Source organism: Rhamphochromis sp. 'chilingali' (assembly GCF_963969265.1).
Source record: "Rhamphochromis sp. 'chilingali' genome assembly, chromosome: 14".
In the NCBI taxonomy this organism is placed as follows: domain Eukaryota; kingdom Metazoa; phylum Chordata; class Actinopteri; order Cichliformes; family Cichlidae; genus Rhamphochromis; species Rhamphochromis sp. 'chilingali'.
The window spans coordinates 31493998-31514855 of NC_137941.1; the positions used below are offsets into that span (position 1 = coordinate 31493998).

At 41.0% G+C, this 20858-nt stretch overlaps 1 protein-coding gene across 2 annotated transcripts in view; it reads right to left on the reverse strand.

Moving 5' to 3' along the window:
• Nucleotides 1-939: 939 nt before the first annotated feature.
• zmym2 (zinc finger, MYM-type 2) overlaps nucleotides 940-20858 on the reverse strand; it is a 35729-nt gene continuing 15810 nt past the window's right edge. For both annotated transcript variants that reach the window (XM_080902620.1, XM_080902621.1), the window contains exons 8-25: nucleotides 13802-13952; nucleotides 13239-13354; nucleotides 12515-12640; nucleotides 11939-12089; nucleotides 11568-11740; nucleotides 11308-11473; nucleotides 11075-11103; nucleotides 10474-10615; nucleotides 9344-9465; nucleotides 9029-9179; nucleotides 8720-8851; nucleotides 7654-7832; nucleotides 7380-7572; nucleotides 7069-7211; nucleotides 6031-6145; nucleotides 4976-5218; nucleotides 4441-4582; nucleotides 940-4090 (exon numbers count right to left, since the gene is read on the reverse strand). In XM_080902620.1, coding sequence (XP_080758746.1) covers nucleotides 3856-4090; nucleotides 4441-4582; nucleotides 4976-5218; nucleotides 6031-6145; nucleotides 7069-7211; nucleotides 7380-7572; nucleotides 7654-7832; nucleotides 8720-8851; nucleotides 9029-9179; nucleotides 9344-9465; nucleotides 10474-10615; nucleotides 11075-11103; nucleotides 11308-11473; nucleotides 11568-11740; nucleotides 11939-12089; nucleotides 12515-12640; nucleotides 13239-13354; nucleotides 13802-13952 — 2709 coding nt within the window. In that variant the 3' untranslated portion in view covers nucleotides 940-3855. The remainder of the gene's footprint in view (nucleotides 4091-4440; nucleotides 4583-4975; nucleotides 5219-6030; nucleotides 6146-7068; nucleotides 7212-7379; nucleotides 7573-7653; nucleotides 7833-8719; nucleotides 8852-9028; nucleotides 9180-9343; nucleotides 9466-10473; nucleotides 10616-11074; nucleotides 11104-11307; nucleotides 11474-11567; nucleotides 11741-11938; nucleotides 12090-12514; nucleotides 12641-13238; nucleotides 13355-13801; nucleotides 13953-20858) is intronic.

The following is a 20858-nucleotide window of genomic DNA, read 5'->3' on the forward strand; positions in this document are numbered from 1 at the left end:
TGAACTCATCTTATCTCTAAGGGAGAGGCCAGCCCAGCCCAGGAAACTTCCTTCAGAGGAAAGTCATTTCCGCTGCTTGCATACTCAGTCTCATTCTTTTTCAGTGACTACCCAAACCTTGTGGAGATAAGTAAAGGTAGATTGACTGGTAAAAGTCCACAGCTTTTCTTTTACACTCAGTTCTTTCTTTACCACAACAGGGTAACTGCAGATGCTGCACTAATCTGTAAATCTCCTGCCCTCTTTTCTCAGTAGTGAACAAGACCCCGAGATACTTAAAATACTTCACTTTGGGCAACAACTTACCCTAAATGAGCACTCCACCCTTTTCCGGCTGAGGACCATGGCTTCAGACTGGTACGGATTTTTATCTCAGCTGCAAACTGCCCTAAAGCCTGTTGGAAGTCAACTGCCTGAGGAGGCCAGAAGAACCACATCGTCTGTGAAGAGCAGAGATGGGATTCTGAGGTCAGCAAACTGGAAATCCTCTGCCACTTGGCTTCGTCTAGACATTTTACCCATTAAAGTTATCAACAGAATCAGTGTTGACCAAAGCACTTTTTCCTTGACCTTACCTGTCAGCTGCCTCTAGAGTCCCACAAGCTAACTATGCCTAATAGGACTCCATGAGCTTCACAGCCCCCTCCCCCTCTGGTGTCCATGATCTGGTTTGGGGTTAGCACCGCGACAGGCACCAAGCGCCTTGAAGCCACAGCTCCAGACTTTGTGGTATACTGCAAAGTGTATTAAATTAAACACTTGACCTTTCTAGTTTAGAATAAAGATGCTAGTTATTTATACTTAGAAAAGAACAAATGTTTTACTCACCTCTAGTAAAAGGACTTTGCATAACAATTTTAAATACAGTTTATAAAAACAGTATAATAAGCTTTCTACATTTAGCATCTGTGTGTATAAATCCAAACACAATCAAGAAGCTGGTTAGAAAATGACTTCTTTATTTAACATGACCGTATCAGCATATCAGCCCACACACATAGCATCAGACTCAAGTCACAGTCACTCACTTTCAGTATATACAGATAGGCACATTCACATTAGGCATTAAAGCCAGCCACAGCATCTTCTGTAGGTCCAAACCTGTGGCATATTTGGCTGCTGCCTATGAGTCAGCCATCTTAATTGGGGTCCTCTGATCCAAGGTCTGTTTCAAACTTTCACAGACGAAATTAATGTTCTAAGCACACTGATCTGGAGTCAGAAATTGTGACCAGTGTTCTCCATCCAAATACAAACGGTTCTTCCTGAAATGTCATGCTGCAGTTTCAGCCCAATAAATGCAAACAGTTGTACAAATGAACAGGAACACCTACTCTTTTGGGAAAATAAAACTCTGGAAGTGTATTCCCTGACTTTGTTCACCAGTTAAATCCTCTTCAGTCAGGTGGGTGTGATGTGGATTGTGCACGAGGACAAGTTTTAGGTTAGCGATATATTTGAGATGTTGATTGCATTCATGGAAACGTCAAACTCAGCATTAAAAGGACATTCCTTATATTTTGAGGAATGGCTGTGGAAGCTTTTACACGATCTCATTTTCAACTCCAAATCTTATATTACCTGGAATTTTAAATGTAATTTTTACTTGATGAAATTTAATCAAACTTTAAATCGTAAAAAGGGAGAACAAGTTTAAAAAAAAAAAAGAAAAAAAAAAAAAGTGTAACTTAAAAAACAAGTTCAGTTCACCAAAGAAAAAAATTAACCAATTACATGTCATGAAGCAAGCTTTTGCATTGCAGTGTTACCGCTCTACAAAAGCAAAGAACAGGACACTTAACACATGCTCAGTACTTAAACTAAGTTAAATTGAAAGTAAACTACAAATACAAACACAGGGGCAAACAGTGGGTTGCTAAACTTTGTATAATCCACGGCCTTCATCATTCACCAGAATTCTTTTAACGGGCGAGAAGGAGCAGGGAGGGTGCAGGTCTGCAGCAAATTTTCAATGAACGGCAAGAGGAGGAAATGATCCCCACTTAAAAACAAGAAAATCAAACCCATGTGTAAAGAGGATACAGTCAAACTAATAAAATGAGAAATAAATAATCAGCTGTATTTAAAAAAAACAAAAAACAGAACAAGGCTTCTCAGGAGGCGGGTTTTCAAATTCGTTTTCTTTATCCCAAACTACAGTGTTCCTCTGTGTCGTCTCCATCTCAAACAAGCGCCTCGCCTTTGAGATATTTACACGTCAAAGCAACCCAATTTGGGCTTAGTAAGCATGTAATGCTACATTGCATGAATGGAGGTTTCCCTAATGTCCAATAAAGAAACGCAGCATGTTGGCAGGGAGCCTTTCCACCGCACCGCAGTGAGTCAGACCCTTTCCTGTCCTGGGATCAGTCCTGACTCCTTTCCCTTGTGAGCTGAAGTCCCCCTGTGGTGCAGCGGTTTTAGCCTGAGAGCAGTACTGACAAAGGAAGAGCAGCGTGTGGGTTCATGGGAGAATGAAAGCGGCCCATAATGAACATGTGGGATACAACAGGTCGCAGTTAATGGGACAAAAAGGGTGCTGATCTTGTGCTGCATTCTCACATGTACTGGAAATTCTAAAATTCCACTTTAATGCAGGGAAAATTTCTCACACCTAAAGTTTGACTTTGACATCATTGGTGGCACACATTTACAATACCGACAAAAACAAATAAAATAAAAAAACACACATCTGCCCTGTCAAAGGTTAAGTCTGACCAGAGCTGGAAAGCAGGAAAGTGATTCTTGTGTGATGCCAACTTAAATACAAGAAAGGAAACTGACACAGAAGTGCAGTCAGACACTAATTAGTCAATGTTCATTTTCAGAATGAATCGAGAGACATTTGCTCCAACTTCCAATTTTTACCCGGTGTTTGTGTTTTGCACAAAATCTCAAGGTTGTTGGCGATTCTGTGTCTTCTTGTTTTACAACTTGTGTGTGTAAACAGCTCGAGCAGCAGTGGGGATAAACGTCAGCGCTCTCCACCCAACTGCTGCCATTAGCGATGTGACTGAATGAGTGAAAATGTCACAAGGCTAAAAGCAGTCTGACTGCACTTTAACACCAAATTTCTACTTAAGCATGAATCTCAGGTCTAAACCAAATGTTACTTGAACACAAAAATGACACCCTTACGTTCACTGAAAAGATGTCTGCGGCCAAAGCTGCGATCTTTCTGTCAGACATGGACATGCTAAACTGGAACCAGGAGTGTTTATTGTTTGTTTGTTTTAAAGCTGAACTGCCAATTGCTTCAACGATGGGATTCTGAACAGCACAGCTGGGGAGCACTTCTTCCTGCTGTCTTCCCATTCTGGGTGGTAATTTTGGTTTCAACTGTGTCCCTTTGCCTCTGTGATGCTTGGTACTGCCCTGTGGTCTCCCAGTGGCTGCTATAACTTCTTAAAAAGTGGGATTCTGTCGAATCTTTAATGTTTTTACGCTGCTTGAGCATAATGGACACACTCAGACTCCATGGAAATGCACAACAGAAAATTCTGTCATGAAAATATAACTGTCAATACACGTTTTCTACCTGATTTAATTGTGACAGTAAGCTCTTCATCCCCTCTCATCCTCATATTTATCGGAGTTCATCTCTATGCCTGTCCTCCTCAAGCTTCTTCTCTGAGGCAGAAGTAAAAGTTTGGGCTGCTTGTTGACCACTACTTTTAATCAGCCTCTGCTTTTTCTGTTGTAAATGTTCCTCACCTGGAGGAAACAGCAAGTCAGTGAAGAGGGAAACGAGGACTACAAGATAAGACAGGTGAAGAGGACATTCTACTATATACCCTACGTGTCCCCCTCCTCTCCTGTCTTTGCAGACTCTACGAACAGAAGTCCAAGCAACTGCTACTCCCCTCCAACTGTTTCACCCCCACCCTCTTCCTCCGTGTTTTCTTCCGTGTTTTCCTCCAGAAGTTGTTTGTCTGAGTAAATGTCCCTGACGAGGAGGATTCTGATGAGGAGGCTCTCCAGGATTCGTCGGTCCAGCGGTGTGGAGCTGAACCACAGCGGGTCATCTGGGCTGCAGTCCGGATCCGGCTGAACATAAAACACATCTAGGCTTTTCTGCAACGGGAGAGGACTGCAGGGAGGTAGGTAAGGAGGAGGGGGAAAAAAAAAAAAAGGCAAGCGGAAGGAACAAAAAAAGAAAAGTATTAGAAACAAGCAAAAAGGAGGTATTGTAGAAAAAGGGAGAAAAGTGCAGGGAAAAGAGCACAGGGGAGGGAGAAAATGAATGCATGTATTGGTTTCAGTTTCCTCTTGAACAGTTAGGAGAAAATTTTGATGACATTAATTTATAGCAAGTCCTCATCTTTAAAGAGTCAGCACTGAAGTTCAGGATGTGAACAGCAATGAGTTCTAATCACAGGACTCAAGCCTTTACTTTACAGCCACTCTTAAGATTTATTCCAGTAAAAACACTGAACCCACCACTTGGATCTGTAGAGTTCATAGAGGTGACACTCGTGCTTCTTAGCCGGGCAGCGTTGGGCGGAGCCGCCAGAGTTGCTGTCACGTTCCTCCTGCTCGTCGTCCTCGACCTTTCGTTTTCTCTTCCTCGACTCTGTTTGCACTGATCGTCCTACAGACAGAAAGGAAATTTTTGTAAAATTTTCCTCAAGGTTCTGCGTCTAAAACTAACACATGCAGAAACCACTAACACTTGTTTTGAACTGTAGATGATGGAAAATCAAGTTGAAAGACACAAACAGAGGTCCACGGGCATTTATGGTTTTGAATTGTTTGGCTCTGAATGTTAACAAACTGGATATGAAATCAGAAATGTTTCAGCATCTAATGTGGACATAAAAACTATGAATCACTGAATGCTAAATTATACATCTTGTGATAATGTGCATGTGTGAATTTCACAAACAGGAAGTTCAATCGTCCATCACAGCTAGATGAGAATTTCTATGGCCAATATATACGAAGCATATCAACATGATGCATTTTCCAGCCTCACCATGGTGATCCTGAGAGACGGAAGGCACGCGGATGCAGATTGTGGTCTCCTTGGTAACAGGATGGAGTGTGTCTGGGCCGTAGACGTTAGAGAAGGAGAGGCGCAGGTGCTGCTCCACGGTGCGCAGGCCAAAGTATTTGGTGTTCAGGTAAACGAGCGAGCGCAGCAGAGCGGCGGGACTCTGCTCCCCGAGATGACGACTGCTCCACAAGCTCTGCTCCTCCACTCGACCCCACAGCGAGCCTAAAGAGAGACGATCCAATTCCACAGTCAACATCTACAACACTCATCAGTTCTTTCTTGTCTTTATCCACCATTTACATCTGCCAAATATAATTTTCTACCTGGGTACTACTTGTGCAGACATGGAACCTGTTCGTGTTGGAGCGGTGTCCTCATATTATATCATAGTGCAATCACAACGTGTCAGGATGTGAACAGCAGAAGAGTTATAATCACTGGACACGGCTCAGAATATCGAGAAACACAACAGGTTGTTTAACAGCACCGTGCCACTAGCTGGTGATAACAAGAATATATTCAAACACACTTTCCAGTGTCATCGTTATCAGTGTGGGATGAGTTTCTTAGCAAGTATCATAGCTTCCACATTCCACACTGCAATGAGATACTGTCTCACATCTGAGACGATCTGTTTTTGCCTTTTTCATCCACATTGTTGCTGCTGAAAAATGAGGAATTTAGGACATGAGTTTATGTCAAAATACAGTATGTAAAGTCACCTGAAAAACTAAGACCATCTTGCTGTGAAAGTGGCAAAATTAATGAGCTTTCTGACCATGGTCATGTCCATGAAAGAGTTATAGAAACTTCATGAATACATAAAGAATGAGAAAGACTGCATGATGAGGATAAAGTTGGGATTTGCAGTCTTTATTCAGTACTCAAATCTGTACAGTTTCATGATAAAGCAATATCGTGTTAATCAAATTGTTTCCAGAAAGAAATATTAAAATCTGACAAAGTACTCAAAACTGTGCTAATTCCAAGTGGAGCAGGCACACAAGGAGGGTCTTACTAAGGATTACACTCACCATCAGGAAGTACACTGGGCTGCCAGTCCTTCAGGACCTTGTTAAGCTCCTCTCCAAACTGCTGGTAGCATGGATCACTGAACAGGTCATCCTTCCGGCCTTTGGAGTGAAGATGCTTTAAACAAAAAACAAAACAAAACTATCAGTTAAAAAAAAAAAAAAATGAAGAAAATGAAAGGATCACAGAGCTTCAGTCTGTGGTTGCTCACATAGTTTAAAACCGTGTCCTCATATTCAAAAGCTCATCACTGCTTTTCAGGATGTGAACAGCAAATGGTTATAATCAATGGACACACTAATCTATAAAGTCAGACTGAGGGAAAGGAAAAGGAATAATATAATAAATATAAAAAAAACGAAAGAAAATGACCGCAAAGATGTAGTGAGCACAGAAAATCCTTAAATTCCCTTTTTGAACAGTGACGATTTTAAAGGAGGGAGGAACATCGACAAAGAAGAGGCCTGGAAAGAGGGGCAGACATTTTCAACCATTTGAAGCCAAATATCCCAACACAACGATAAGTAACCCGATTAATCCGTTTCCACAAACAGATAAAGTCAGCCTTACACTTCTGTGGCAGAAAAATCACACTCCAGAGCTCTCTGAATGACCCCGCTCTCCACGCAGCAGCCATGCTCGATGACTACTTGCATGTGAGAGGAGGGGGGAAAAGAATGTGCACCAGTACTAAGGGTCCTACTGGAAACCCTCACTCGAAAATTAGTTCCTACTAAAAAAATTACTACAGATGGAATGACACTAGAATTTAAAAAGGTTAATAAGCCGATTCTTATTTTGTGTATATAATTTAAGTATTTAGATTTTTTTTTTTTTTACCTGCTTTTGAATTCTGTTTGGCCACATTTTTTTAATGAAATGTGGTAATGACAGACAAGTTAAAACTATTACTGTGACAAACCTACTGCTAACATCTACAAGACATGAACATTAAAAAAAAATTAAAATAAAATGCTCAGTTGAATTTTACAGTTGATGATTTGCTGCCTTCTCGAGAGGGGCAGCCGTTTCATACTAACCTGCTGGATCCCCAAACAGAGGTAGAGGATGCTGTCTGGAGAGTAGCGCTCCCCACTGGGCCTGCAGACCTCCCTGACAAAACGGGACAGAGCCACGTTCAGCTCCTCTGAACTCACTGACAAGAGGTTCCTTTTTGGCCGGGCTGCAGGAGACAGGAACAATCACCAACTGATGTTAGCAAACATGCAGTGTTTTTTTTATGTTTCCCAACAGGACAATCAATTTTTCTTTTCCAGCAAAGGAATGCACCTGGACTCTCTTAGTGTAACTACTGAACAGGGCAGGTGGGAAATGAAGGGGTTCAGTGTACCTGCTTTGGAGCTTTCCTGTGCTTTGGTGTCATCCGACTGATCAGGAGGAGACAGTGCCCAGCGTTTCCAGGCATTGATACCGTAGCGAGCTTTGAGAGGCAGTGATCGTCCTTCTGAGGTTCTGTTTGTTACATTTGAAGAAGAGGACGATGCTACATCTGGCTTCTCCTCCACTGCCAGCTTCTTGTTCCCCTTCAAGGCAAACAAACCCATTACTAACACAATCAAACTAAGTTTGCCATTGAAAATATTCTGGCACACACGTGTTATTACTTTTCTCCTGGATTGCGGTCGAGGTGCTGACTCCTTCGGTTCCTCCTTTGGTTCTTCCTTCGGTTCCTCCTTCAGTTCCTCCTTTGGTTCTTCCTTCAGTTCCTCCTTCTCTTCTGCCAGAACTGGAGGTAAAGCAAAGCCCATATCCTCATCATTTCCCTCTGGAACACGAGCGGGGTCTGAGGTTGAGAGAGGAAATAACACGCCTTCATGTAATATGGTTTTAAAAAAAAAAAAAAAAAAAAAAAAAAAAAAGTACATCCAGGAAATCAAAGCAAATCAACCAATCAAGCAAACTAAAGCTGGAAAACGTGGAATTCACCCAATACGCAGGTTTACATAAATCGGACAGATTCATCGATCCAAACTGTGTCCAGAAAATGGTGTAACGACTTATTAACACTCTTTAAAATCCTTACATTAAAACCATCGATGTCAATGAGGCACAGAAAAAGGAAGAAAGAAGGAAAATAAAACTTGGATTGCAGGGCCAGTTGATGACTTCATACTCCTTTGAACAGTAAGCCAAAGCTTAAAACCTCTACACCGATAGGCGTGATGACAGCAGCTCCAGAAATAACCAGAGGGAAGAATTTTAATCTCAATTACTCTACTGATCCATTAAAAACCCCATGCAGTCAGATGTTGTTACATAAGACAAGAAATCAAATGGGAAGATGAACACAGAGGACGAGTGAGCAGGTCAGAGTGGGCAACAAAGGCACAGTATTAAATATACGAAGTCTTAAAATCGGTAATCTGAACACCTGAAATAAGGTTCATTAGAGGACTAGAGGTGGCTCTTAACAATTGATCTAATAAAAATAGTTTGCTCAAGCTATGAACAGCCATTATTAGAAATTATCCTTAGGAATTGTATGATTTTATTTTTTTTGGGGATCAGTAATTCTTAGCAAGCGATGAAAACTACAGTTAAGAAAAAAACCTGCAGTTATTGTTAATGCACAAAATACTATAAAACTGCTTTTAAAACAGCTTGCTCCTGACTCTGTGCCTCTTATCCAGTATTCTCAGGTTTACAGCTACATGCTCAGAAGACGTTTACCTTGAGGAAAGTCTGCCTCCAAGTCCAGGTCGGGCTCATACTTCTCCTCCTCTTCTTCCTCAGAGCTGCTGCTGGTGCTGCTGGAAGACTCCTGGCCTTCAGGCTCCCTCTTCACCTTCACAGGTTTTACATCTGAATCATAAAGAAGGGTAGATCCTCACTGTCATGGTTTGCTGCAGCTTTCTTCCACTTCTCTCTTTTTATCAGCATATATAAAGAAACCGTCAGAAGCTAGTATAAGGGCTGTGTTCGGCACCTCTCTGATAAGCAATCTTTTAACCCGTATATTCAATCCTGGCGTGGGCTCACCTGGCTTCCGATCCTCTGTTATCACCTCAGCCATGGTGATCAGGTCGTCCTCCAGAGGATCAGAGGGCACCTTGGTTTTCAGTTCGTTGATGGTCTGGACGATCTCTTCTGCCCCCTGCAGGGTAGTGGGCAAGAACACAGGCACAGGAACCTGGAGGGGACAGGGTATCAAATTAATTAGTAATCAGATCACCGACTTGCAAGTTTATCTTTATAGCTTGCGCAAATTTGTGTTTAATTATTTTTTTCCTTCTAAAATTTTATAAGTTTAATTTTAAGCAAGGATAAATCATATGCAGTATGCTCAAGTCTTACCGGTACAGGCAGAGAGAGAGGAGTGGGAGTGACCTGTGAATACATATTCATAGGCATGGGAATGAACACGGGCACAGGTATAGGTACAGGCACGTACTCCCTCTTCACACCATCATCTACATCTGTGGGAACACACACGTCAAATCATTATGTAAGCCAGGTGTTTCAAACATATGGCTTGTGGACCAGAGCTGGGCACCCAGAGGGTCTAATCTTCAACCAGTGATTCCTCTCAGCCTCCAAGCAGACACACCAATTTCCAAAATCCTAAATCACCTTGTTCTCAAGTTATTGCATTCACAAGATTTAAAAACAAAACAAAACCACAAAACAACTTGCTCTGTCTGACCTTAAGGTCAAGGACACCGGCATTCACACTAATCGGATTTTTTTAGTAGATGCAGCAGTGTTATCAACCTGAACATCCTACGTCACCACGTTTTTCAATTATCACATTTACAAACTTGGGTGTCTGCGCCACCCACCATCCTGGTGGCGTGACTACAAAATCCCATCAGCCTTTTATGACGGAGGGGTAAAAATTATTGGAAGACAAAATTCAATTGAATCCAATGTTTTTATTATCAGCCTGAGATCAAACTGGACTGTATAAGATCTTAGAACTAAAATGAGCTCTACATATCTGCCATAAGCAAACTCGTACAGCGTACCTCTGAAGTTGCGTTTCACAGTTCACGTCCTCGGTCGTTCACGTATTTTCCTTAAAATCTAACAAATATTTGTTCCACCACAATTTTGCATAAAGCACAAATATCCTCCAATTGTTTCAAAGAGGAAACCACGGCTTGGGATGGCAAAATATCCCTGTACCGAGAGGTAGGAGGTTTGAAAGTAGCCAATCCAAGAACATTATTCGTCTCTCCTTTCTGCATTCCCGGCATGCTTTGCTGAGTGTTCTTGTCTCTCCTGTTTTGTTCTTCTTAAAGCCCTAAGGGTGCCACCCAAATGCATATTTATTATATTATAACAACAGGCATTTATATTCATTTTTTGAATGCGCTAGAATCGTAAACCCTGCAAATTTCATGGGGTCGACTGTATTAATGGGACACAAAGAAATGATTTTAAAATTATGAGTGCCAGGAATTTGTTAACGATTGTGTTTTTACCTGTCTGTAAGAGTTTGCTCTGCATGTGTGGCTTGCAGTAGGTAGCCTTGGTCAGTGTGAGTGGTTTGCAGAGCACCGCCTTGTTCTTTACATCTCTCACCAAACCTCCGCCAGTGTATGCCGCAGTGCTCTGGTTTACCAGCTGCAACATAGAAGACAAAATAAATCAACAGAAGAATAATTGATTTTAGATGAACTAATAAGATCTGTGTTTTTCCAGGAAGTAAATCAGTTCCACAGGCTACATTTCAAAACTATTAGGTAGTAAATACATGAGCCAGAACATTAATAACGTAGCTGCTCATCAAGCTTACAATTCATCCCATTTCGCAGGTTATTGCCCATAAAGCAGCAAACATGAGCTTGACCACAGTTTGGGTTAAGACCTAATAGGTGGTCAGTGAGTATAGGTTTGATTAAACTTTGACCAATACCCTAGGAGGAGTATCAGTTGTCGTGGACAGATGGATATCTCGCCATGACAAAAACTCACAGGTCCTTTTTGCTACATGAGCTAAAAACGCTTTCAAAAGGCAACTAGTGCTACATGATTTAAAAACAAGTGCTTTGATCAAGTCACCTTTTAAATATTCTTACTTACCCCAAGTTTGGCCCCTGGCACATCAATCCCTGTAAGACAGAAATGGAATATATGTCAACTAACATTCACATATAAGCATGACTTTATTTCCATTTTTTGGCACTGGATAACATTTCCTGATACTTGACAAAACCAACTTCTGTTACAAGGATGTAGATATGTCCAAGAGCGACACTTTGAAGCAAAAACCTGGTTCTTTCAGGGACACAAAGAGACACACACACAGTTTTTACCTAGGGTCGTATTCTCAGGGCCCTTCTGTGTGACCATGATGGGCTCATTCTGCTGGCAGTAGAACCTTAACAGGCACTCTTGATCACAGAACTGCTTCACCTCTGACCTCCACATCACAGACTCTGTCAGGTTACCCTGCACCTTACAACAGTCACACCTCGCCGCCTAGTGGACATGACGACATAGCTCTCGTTAATGTTCTCGCACTGTTTTTCCACATAGAAAAAACATGTATTTCATGGAGTGCGTGTCAGCAGACCTTATAGTACCAGTCGTTGAACTTCTTGGCACACGCCTCGCTGCAGAAGTCCCGGGTCATACCTCCGAGCGGTCGGGTTACACCTCTCTTACAGAGTTGGTTGCAGTGGTTACAGCTCACACATTTCAGACCCAAACGCTTAATAAAATCCTGCTTGAATAACAACTTGCAACCTAAGGAGGGAAGAAAACAAACAAACAAACAAAACAGAAAATGAATTAAAGCTTACAAACAGGATATATATGACTTCAGATAAATGAGACAGGGTTCAAATGACAACTATGAATGTCTAAATGGGCCAACAGCCAGCATGGGATGACATCAAATTGCCAATTCTACTTCAAGCAGAGAAGAGGACAGGCGATGAGTACCTTCGCTGCAGAATGGTCTCTTGACCCCCGAGAACTTGACCATCTCATGTAGTGTCTTCTCCTCTTGGCAGTACTCGCAAAATGTCACAATACAGTGAAGCTTCTTGTAGTCTTCACAACACGTTTTGCTACAGAACTGGTAGACCTTATCCTGAAGGCACACACATTCAGAGAAACGTACTGCAGCCATTCTGTTTTAAGATACATCAAAATTACATCTTCACACAGTAGAAATGCTCCCATGGCTTCTGCACCTCTCCATCTTTTTTCACTGCACATGACATCACTCACTGTATCACAGGAGGCAGTATTAGGAACTTATCTTTCTACATCATGCTTTCTAATGCAAAATATAGACGTGAATTTGTACAAAATTTAATGTAAACCGTACATTCCTCTTGTGCAGACCTTTAAAAGGAATTGTGCAGCACAACAGGCAAAGAAAAGTTCAGTTCTCAGACAAGCTTAGCAGATTTTAAAATAGTTTACACTGCTTTAGAGTGATATTTGTAGAAAACAAGAGGCACTCCGTGTTCCATCTTTATGAACGTTGGTTCACTTCAAGGATGGTCTCACCTCCCACTCCAGTATTTCAGGCTTTAAGCTGAACACTCCTCGACAGTAGTTACATTTCAGCTTGACTGTGCTGTTTGTGGTGGACAAAGGTGCCTGTCCATTGGTGGCTGTCTGAAGAGTAGCATTCTGTTTAAAAACAAAAAGTTTTAAACATGCATGCTTTCACAAACATCCTGATGGTATATCCAAACACATCACCAGCTTCAGCTAGATCCACAAGCTCATCTCTACACGTGTTTGGTATTACAGAAAATTTTATATTATAAAAATACATGAAGTCACAGTAGTTTGTACAAAATCTGTTTCCTCGTTGATATGTAAATGAATGCAACATGAGTCTTAAAAACTAATCAGGCCATAGACGCCACAGAGGAAACCTGCAGTATTTGAGCTGCTGAGCTCAATGAAAAAATAATCTTGGTTTTATTTTCTGCAACTTTGATGATTCTCATCTCCACTGTTATGATTAAGATCCCACATGTATTCAATCTTCCTATAGATAAGTATGAACACAGGCATAAGTATCACAGGCATCAGAGCAGAATTTAATCAGGTTATTGAAATATTTACAGAATGGTATTAATATACCCGTTTACCTCATTTCAGCAGCATCCTGCTTCATCATCAAACACATAACAATAAGGGGTTTCATTCAGATACATCAAACAGCTACTGTGCCAACATGTCTTCTAAAGAGCCCAGATTTGTTTGAAATGAGTCTCACCTGGAACTTGGTTACACACTGTGAGCTGCAGAAGTTAAGGACATTTCCCTCTGGTAGCGTGGCCTGATACTGTGGTAAAGAATTCCTCTTACAGAAATGACAGGTGGGCTCTGTGCCTGCACACACAGGTGTTAGGCATTAAAACACAGAAATAAAAGCATATCTGAAACGCAGGTCTTTCTAAGTAACTCTCATACTCAATTCATTTTGTTGGTAAAGTGATTCGGTTTTCTAAAAACTAATGAGCAGGTGTGGATATACTAGTTCAAAGGAGCCATTTTCTGCTTCCGGCAAACCAGTCAACCTAAATGCACTCACACAGGGAGATCATTTGATTGTGAACACAAACAATAAGCAACCCAGCACTTTTCAAACTAAATGCCTATTATGTTGCTCCCCACTTGCAGTGTTAATTATCCTAATGCCAGCTCAACATCTTATGGTACCTGTGCAGAAATATGGATCTCTAGGTTAAGTCTCTGGACTAAAAAAAGGCTGAAAGTGAAAGCTAAATTATGAGAGAGCTGTTTCAAAGTTGCTGCTTGTGTATTGTGGTTACTCACTGATGATGGATGTTGTTGTCAGCTTGCCCTTGTTCATACAATTAACAGAGCAGTAGGAGACCATGGCGCCACCTGCCCCGACGCTATGGAGTACCTCTCCCGTCTTAATCAGTGTTTTGCAAGACAGGCAGCTCTCAAGTTTACTGTGAGCCTGAGAGAGACAGGGAAAGCACCACAACTTAACAAGACATCGCTAACTGATCATGCTAACAGATACAAAATGTGGCAACAACAAAATGTTTTGAATGTTTGTAAACCTTCTGGGAAGCTAGCATCTTAGACTTCTGATGAACGCTTTCAACAGTCCACATGTTTGTTTTGAGATCCATTTCCCACCGTTTGGCCCAGAGATTAGAACTATTACTGAAACTTGCAGTGATGACCTCAGGCTGTAAAACTACTCAGTGGTTTTCTTAATAAAATGAATGTTTAACCTTTGAAAGACAAAAAGAACAATATGTTCACAAATGTTGTGAAAATGGAACTGAATACTTGAGACTATGCCATTTGCCTTGTTATTCATTTGTAAGAAAAGATTGACATTTTTTGAAAAAACAAACAAAAACAAACATTAACACAATGGCAGAATAGTAAGGTTTGGCAGATCTCAGGGTCATTCTCATTCACTCATTTGTTGTGGATTTATCCTTCAGTGGGACACCAACACTGAACCCCTACAATGTAATCTATAGTGTAATCTGACTTGCACCTCCCTAGAACAATAACTACGCACGGTGTTGACGCAGCCTGCAACGATTGTGACTGGTTGGTTCAGTACTGTTGAGTCCTTGGGTGCTTTTCCAGCTACTATTTTGCCACAGTTTTTGATTTTATCAATAAGAGAATATCACAATCATCTCATGCTAATCATAGCATTAATATACACTCACAAATGTCAACAAAATCAGAAACTCAGAATGAACATGAGGGAAAAAAGAAGTGAAAAAAAAACCCAAAAAACTTTAGGACCCAAAAAAATGATGGAAAACAAGGAGCAAGGATCCAGGGGGGAAAGAAGACCGGGCATTTTATTTGTTTCTATTGTATGGCACCGCATGTAAAAACACTGGGACACAATCATATGGTAATTAACACATAATGCACCAGCACAAGCATAAATAAACGTCCACCACTTACGTGGGTTAAATCATAGACTCACAAAGATTCCCCAAAGGAGTCTAAATCAGGCCTCAGGTGGGGATGCTGCCTGAGTAAAGGCATGTAGGAGGCAGGACGCACAAATCTTCTGCAAGATTAACTGGACATCACACACTTTGTATTAAGGAGTTGGAAAATTAAAATCTGTTTAAATATTTGCTATATACACAGCTCAGCTGGTTCAGGAATCCCCTGCATGTAGGGATGGGTTCCCACTGTTTCAATTCCTTGGAATTGTTTGCCATTTTTGCAAACTATTCCCTTATCGATTCCAGTCGCCCCAAATGACGTCACCACGTTGCGGAGCGTCATTTACCTGGCAGGAAACATGGCGCCTAAGCGGCTCAAACACTCAAAAGTTTGGTTATACTTTACGAGAACGGATAACAACAGGACAACTTGCAATACTTGCAAAGTAGATATTTCATTTAAGGGAGGAAACACTACGAATATGCAAAAGCATTTGCTCACAAAACACACGATGACCTTAAATGAATGTCGTGTTTTTAATTCCGCTCCGGGTTCGTGAATCTCAACCCAGCAGCAGCGGTAACGTTTGTACGTCCTCTCCCGTTAACTCGGCAGGTAAATAATCAACTAACAGTGCATATTATGTTAGCGCGATCTGCCTTATTACAAAACCTGCCATTACCGTGCATTTAGGTGACCATGATGAGAGAGACAGAGTCTGGCTCACATGCTGGCAGTTCTTGCTGCAGTCTACTGGTAGCGTCTCCTTTCAGGCCAGGATAGACGAAAGTCACCGATCAGTGACTAATCACCTCAAGAATATTTCAAGGATAAAAGATCTGATGTCTCAACAGGACCTGGAAAAAACTAGTCCATGCATTCATCTTTAGTGATTACTGTAACAGCATCTTTACAGGTCTACCTAAAAAATTAGTCAGACAACTACAGCTCATTCAGAACTCTGCTGCTCAAGTCCTCACTAAGACCAAAAAAGTGGACCACATCAGTCCAGCTCTGAGGTCTTTACACTGGCTGCCTGTCCGTCAGAGGATAGACTTTAAAGTTCTGATGCTGGTCTATAAAGCTCTGAATGGTTTAGGACCAAAATACATCAGTGACCTCCTGACCCAGTATGAACCTTCCAGATCCCTCAGGTCATCTGGATCCGGTCTTTTATCAGTTCCCAGAGTCAGAACCAGACACGGAGAAGCTGCATTCAGCTTTTATGCTCCTTATATCTGGAACAAACTCCCAGAAAGCCTCAGATCAGCTGAAACACTCAGTTTATTTAAATCCAGGTTGAAGACTCACCTGTTCTCAGCTGCATTTGAATAAAGCACCAAACCACTGTTCATCTACAATCACGATGAACACCGGTGTACCACAAGGCTGTGTGATGAGCCCTTTCCTCTACTCCCTCTTCACCCACGACTAGGGCTGAACGATTATGGAAAATAATCTAATTGCGATTTTTTTTGCCCCAATATTGCGATTGCGATGCGATATGCGATTATTTTTTAAGGTCTTTGTCTTCTGTATTATTAAACAAAGACAAGCAATACATCATATAGTATGGCCAATACTATATTACATTAATTTTAAACTGTTCTTTCCTGGAAGACAGACCTCTGTTATGATGACATGAGGTGATGCATGAATTGATGACTGACATTTTTATTTAACTTCTTCAATCACAACAGTATATTTGAACATACACAATAGTTTATTTTTAGCTTACAAACATCTGAGCATAAAGTGCTGACAAGGAACCCTGGTGTAAACATTAAAATGAAAGTCAGTGCAATGTGCAGATTGCAGAAATATACATAAACAAAATCAGTGGCTTTACCACACTCAGTTTTTCGACATCTGTGAACTACTAGACAGTCATTCAATTAAAAAATAATATTAAATAAATAAAACTAATAAATAAAAAATACACACATCTTACTGATCTCTGCAGTCAGTAACATTACACATAAAGTGCAAACATAATAGCAATTGTATAAACACACACACAAACACGCCTTTAAAGTTTAAAGGCGTGAAATTGGACGGTCTAGTTCTGATTAGCGTCACCGCTGTCTCGGTGGAGTTTAATAAACTCGGCCGTCTGCTTCTTGCTATCTAAAATATAACCAGACACTGGCGTAAATTCTCGACTGTCTCATACTTCTGTTTAATAAGTTTTCTGTTTGACGTTTAGTCAGCTGTGTGAAAACCAAGGAGGAACCCACCCGGGGGATTAATAAAGTTTTATTTTATCTAATCTAATAACTTTAATCTCAGCCAAACCGATTTACTCACGAACAAACAAAACACTGAAAAAAGCCCAACAATAACATTTTTAGGTTGTCTAAGTGACTTATATATTACGTTTAACCCGAGCAGCGAAACTCCGCGGTGATCTGAAAATGATGTGCCGGGAGTTGTGCCGTTCTCGGCCGCATCAGTAACCCTCGAGCTCCCGGCTAGCTGTCGAGCTGGTGGGTAGCAGACGCCTCTGAAAACGTCGAAGCACTTTTGCAAATATGGGATATCTTGATAAACCGAGCAGATATTTGATGTTTACACAGCTACTTTCTCGCCTGAAAATATGTTAAAAGTTTATTTTGTGACCCAGAAAGATTAGTATGAGTAATTTTAAAACTTAGTAGCGGCCGCCATTGCTGGAAACTGGAGTTTGGCTGGGCCGCGCTATGAATTCTGGGATATGGTAGTAATTTGGACAGCCTTCGGCGCGTCGCTGTGAAGTAATCGGTCTACAAATGCGGCCTCAGGAGGATGCAGCCCATGAATTTGGACATGTCCAGAGTATAATCGCAGCCTTTGCGGTTAGAAAATTGCACTTGATCATGTCGCGATATTATCGCAAATGCGATATATCGTTCAGCCCTACCCATGACTGCAGACCTGCTGATGGTTCCAACACCATCATTAAGTTTGCAGATGACACCACGGTGATTGGCCTCATCAGTGACAACGATGAGGCCGCCTACAGGGAGGAGGTGGATCGTCTGGCTGAGTGGTGCGACACAAGCAACCTGCTGCTTAACACCGAGAAGACCAAGGAGCTCATCGTGGACTACAGGAGGAATGCTGGCCCACATCCACCCATCCACATTAAGGGGACGGCTGTGGAGCGTGTGAGCAGCTTCAAGTTCCTGGGAGTCCACATCTCCGAGGATCTCATCTGGACGACCAACTGCTCCAAGCTGGTCAAGAAGGCTCACCAGCGCCTCTTCTTCTTGAGGACTCTGAGGAAGAACCACCTGTCCTCAGACATCCTGGTGAACTTCTATCGCTGCACCATCGAGAGCATCCTGACCAACTGTATAACAGTCTGGTACGGGAACTGCTCTACCTCGGACCGGAAGGCGTTGCAGAGGGCCGTGAAAACTGCCCAGCGCATCGCGGGTGCACCACTTCCTGCCATAAATGACATCTACGGGAAGCGGTGTCTGAAAAGGGCTGGGAAAATCATCAAAGACCCCAGTCACCCATCACATGGACTCTTCACCCTCCTGCCCTCTGGGAGGCGCTACAGGAGCCTCCGGACTAAGACCACCAGGTACCGGAACAGCTTCTTCCCCACAGCTGTCAGACTCCTGAACTCTGCCTCCTGACATCTGACCCACGTTAAACTCACAGACAGAACATACACACACCCACAATGGACAACTGTACCCTCAAACACAATAATAACATGGACTGAACCACCACTCACAACCACTAGCACTTTATATAGCCTCTGTAGAAATTATCCACACATCTCACTTATCTTACCTGCACTACTGTATAGTTCTGTATAAATAATCATTCTGTACAATACGATAATTTTAATTCTACAACTGTTTATAACTTGCATAGTTCATATTTCTGTATAACTGTATATCTCAGATTCTGTAAAGTTATTTATTTCATATTCTGTATAGTTTTTCATATTTATATCCTGTTCATATCCTGTACATAGCTTGTACTCACTACAACCTGTACATACTTATAGTTATAGAATATTCACAACATACTTCATACCGTGTACATTATAACATACCATAATAGACCCATTTCTGTAATATACTCACATATCTATATTATTGCTAATATATATTGTAATATATCTATATCACTAAAGCACTTCTGGATGGATGCAAACTGCATTTCGTTGCCCTGTACCTGTGCATGTGCAATGACAATAAAGTTGAATTCTATTCTATTCTATTCAAATCCACACTTAAGCTTAAATTTCAAAACTTGCATTTAACTACTGATTTTATCTACTATTCTGATTTTATATACTGTTTTGTTTGTTTGTTTATTAGTTAGTTAGTTTGTTTGTTTGCTTTAATCAATTTTAAATCATGCTTTTTATTTGTTTTTGTTTCTAATGTCTCTGTAAAGCACTTTGAATCACCTTGTTGTTGAATTGTGCTATACAAATAAACTTGCCTTGCCTAAGTTTGTGGTAAAAGGCTTGCACCCATTTGCCACAGCAGATGATTTTCAGTAAGTGAATGCGTTTAATTGTAGGCAGGGACATTACTGGATATTCTTGTGTCATTGCTATAGAATATTTTATATTACACTTTGTTATTGCTACAGAAGAATATTGATTTTATTATTTTACATTTACAATTTTTTTCCCCTGGGGACCCTGTGACACCCCATTGAAGAGCCGTAGGCTGGATCTCTTAAGATCTCACTGTTGGGTTTGTAAGGCCATGTTACTCCTAAATTTCTATCTTGTTCAAAGAGAAGATAAAACAAAGTTCTAAGCTAATCGACCTTAGTGTTCTCCTTTTTTTAAAAAGAATCGATAAAGAATCGAATCGTTAAACAGAATCGAAAATGGAATCGGAATCGTGAAAATCTTATCAATACCCATCCCTACCTGCATGTGTAAACAAAGCTTTAGTGGATTATATTCCACAGTTTCAAAGAACTGAAAATATGGACTTCAATTCTTACTCTAAAACAGACTTCTTAGTTGCATAAGAAAATTCACAATCTGTCTGATAAAGAAACAGTACAGCCCAGAATTGGACACACAGGCCTGTTATCTGCATGCTTTCTAACACTGACAGTGTCCAAGTGGTTTCCTGCAATTACTAGAGGAACATCCAATAGGTTGCCGTTGCCAAGCAACAAATTAAATTTCAACCTGCAATTTTTCACAAACATTTCTCTCCAACATAATTCAGCTGTACAATGTTCAGGAAAAATGTATTAATAATTTTGAAAGCTTGAGGGGAAAAAAAAAACAGGTGGGCCGAGCACTGGCATGCTCTGCTTGGATACTAACATACAACACAACTGCAAGAAGGACAGACCTACATCTCTGACCTGCCATTTGGTTAACGGGTGACAGGCAAACAATGACAGCAGTTCCTGAATTTTCTAACTCTACAAAACAACACAAAGACAGAAACTCAAAAAATATCCTCCTAAGTATGTAAAATAAATATAGTAGAACTTTTGAAATGTACTCTAGAAATAATTGTGACATGACTTCATAAAATTCAGAAATCTCTAAAAGGGCTGGTGGTGTAAGACAAACTAAAAGCACCAGCGTTGCTTCTGTCTGCACTCCTCCTTCAAGCCATATGTGAAACATTTGATCATTCAAGCAGCCATTTTGCTTTCTGTGCAAAATTTGTAGGACTGACTCACTCCAGCTTTCATTCATTTTGTGCCTCACTTGAATATGTATTGCTGACAGCACAGCAGTGTTACTTAAATACCAACTTCTTCTTTAAATGGAATCTGCGACAGATGTACGTCATGACTGAAAACGCTTCTGAAACCCAACACCGTGACTTTACGTGCACCATCCTAGAAATGTAGCACACATACAGCACACTGAATCAGCCTGCAATGACTGAAAGTATTCTCTGCCATTTTTACATTTACAGTTATACTTCTCTTGGTG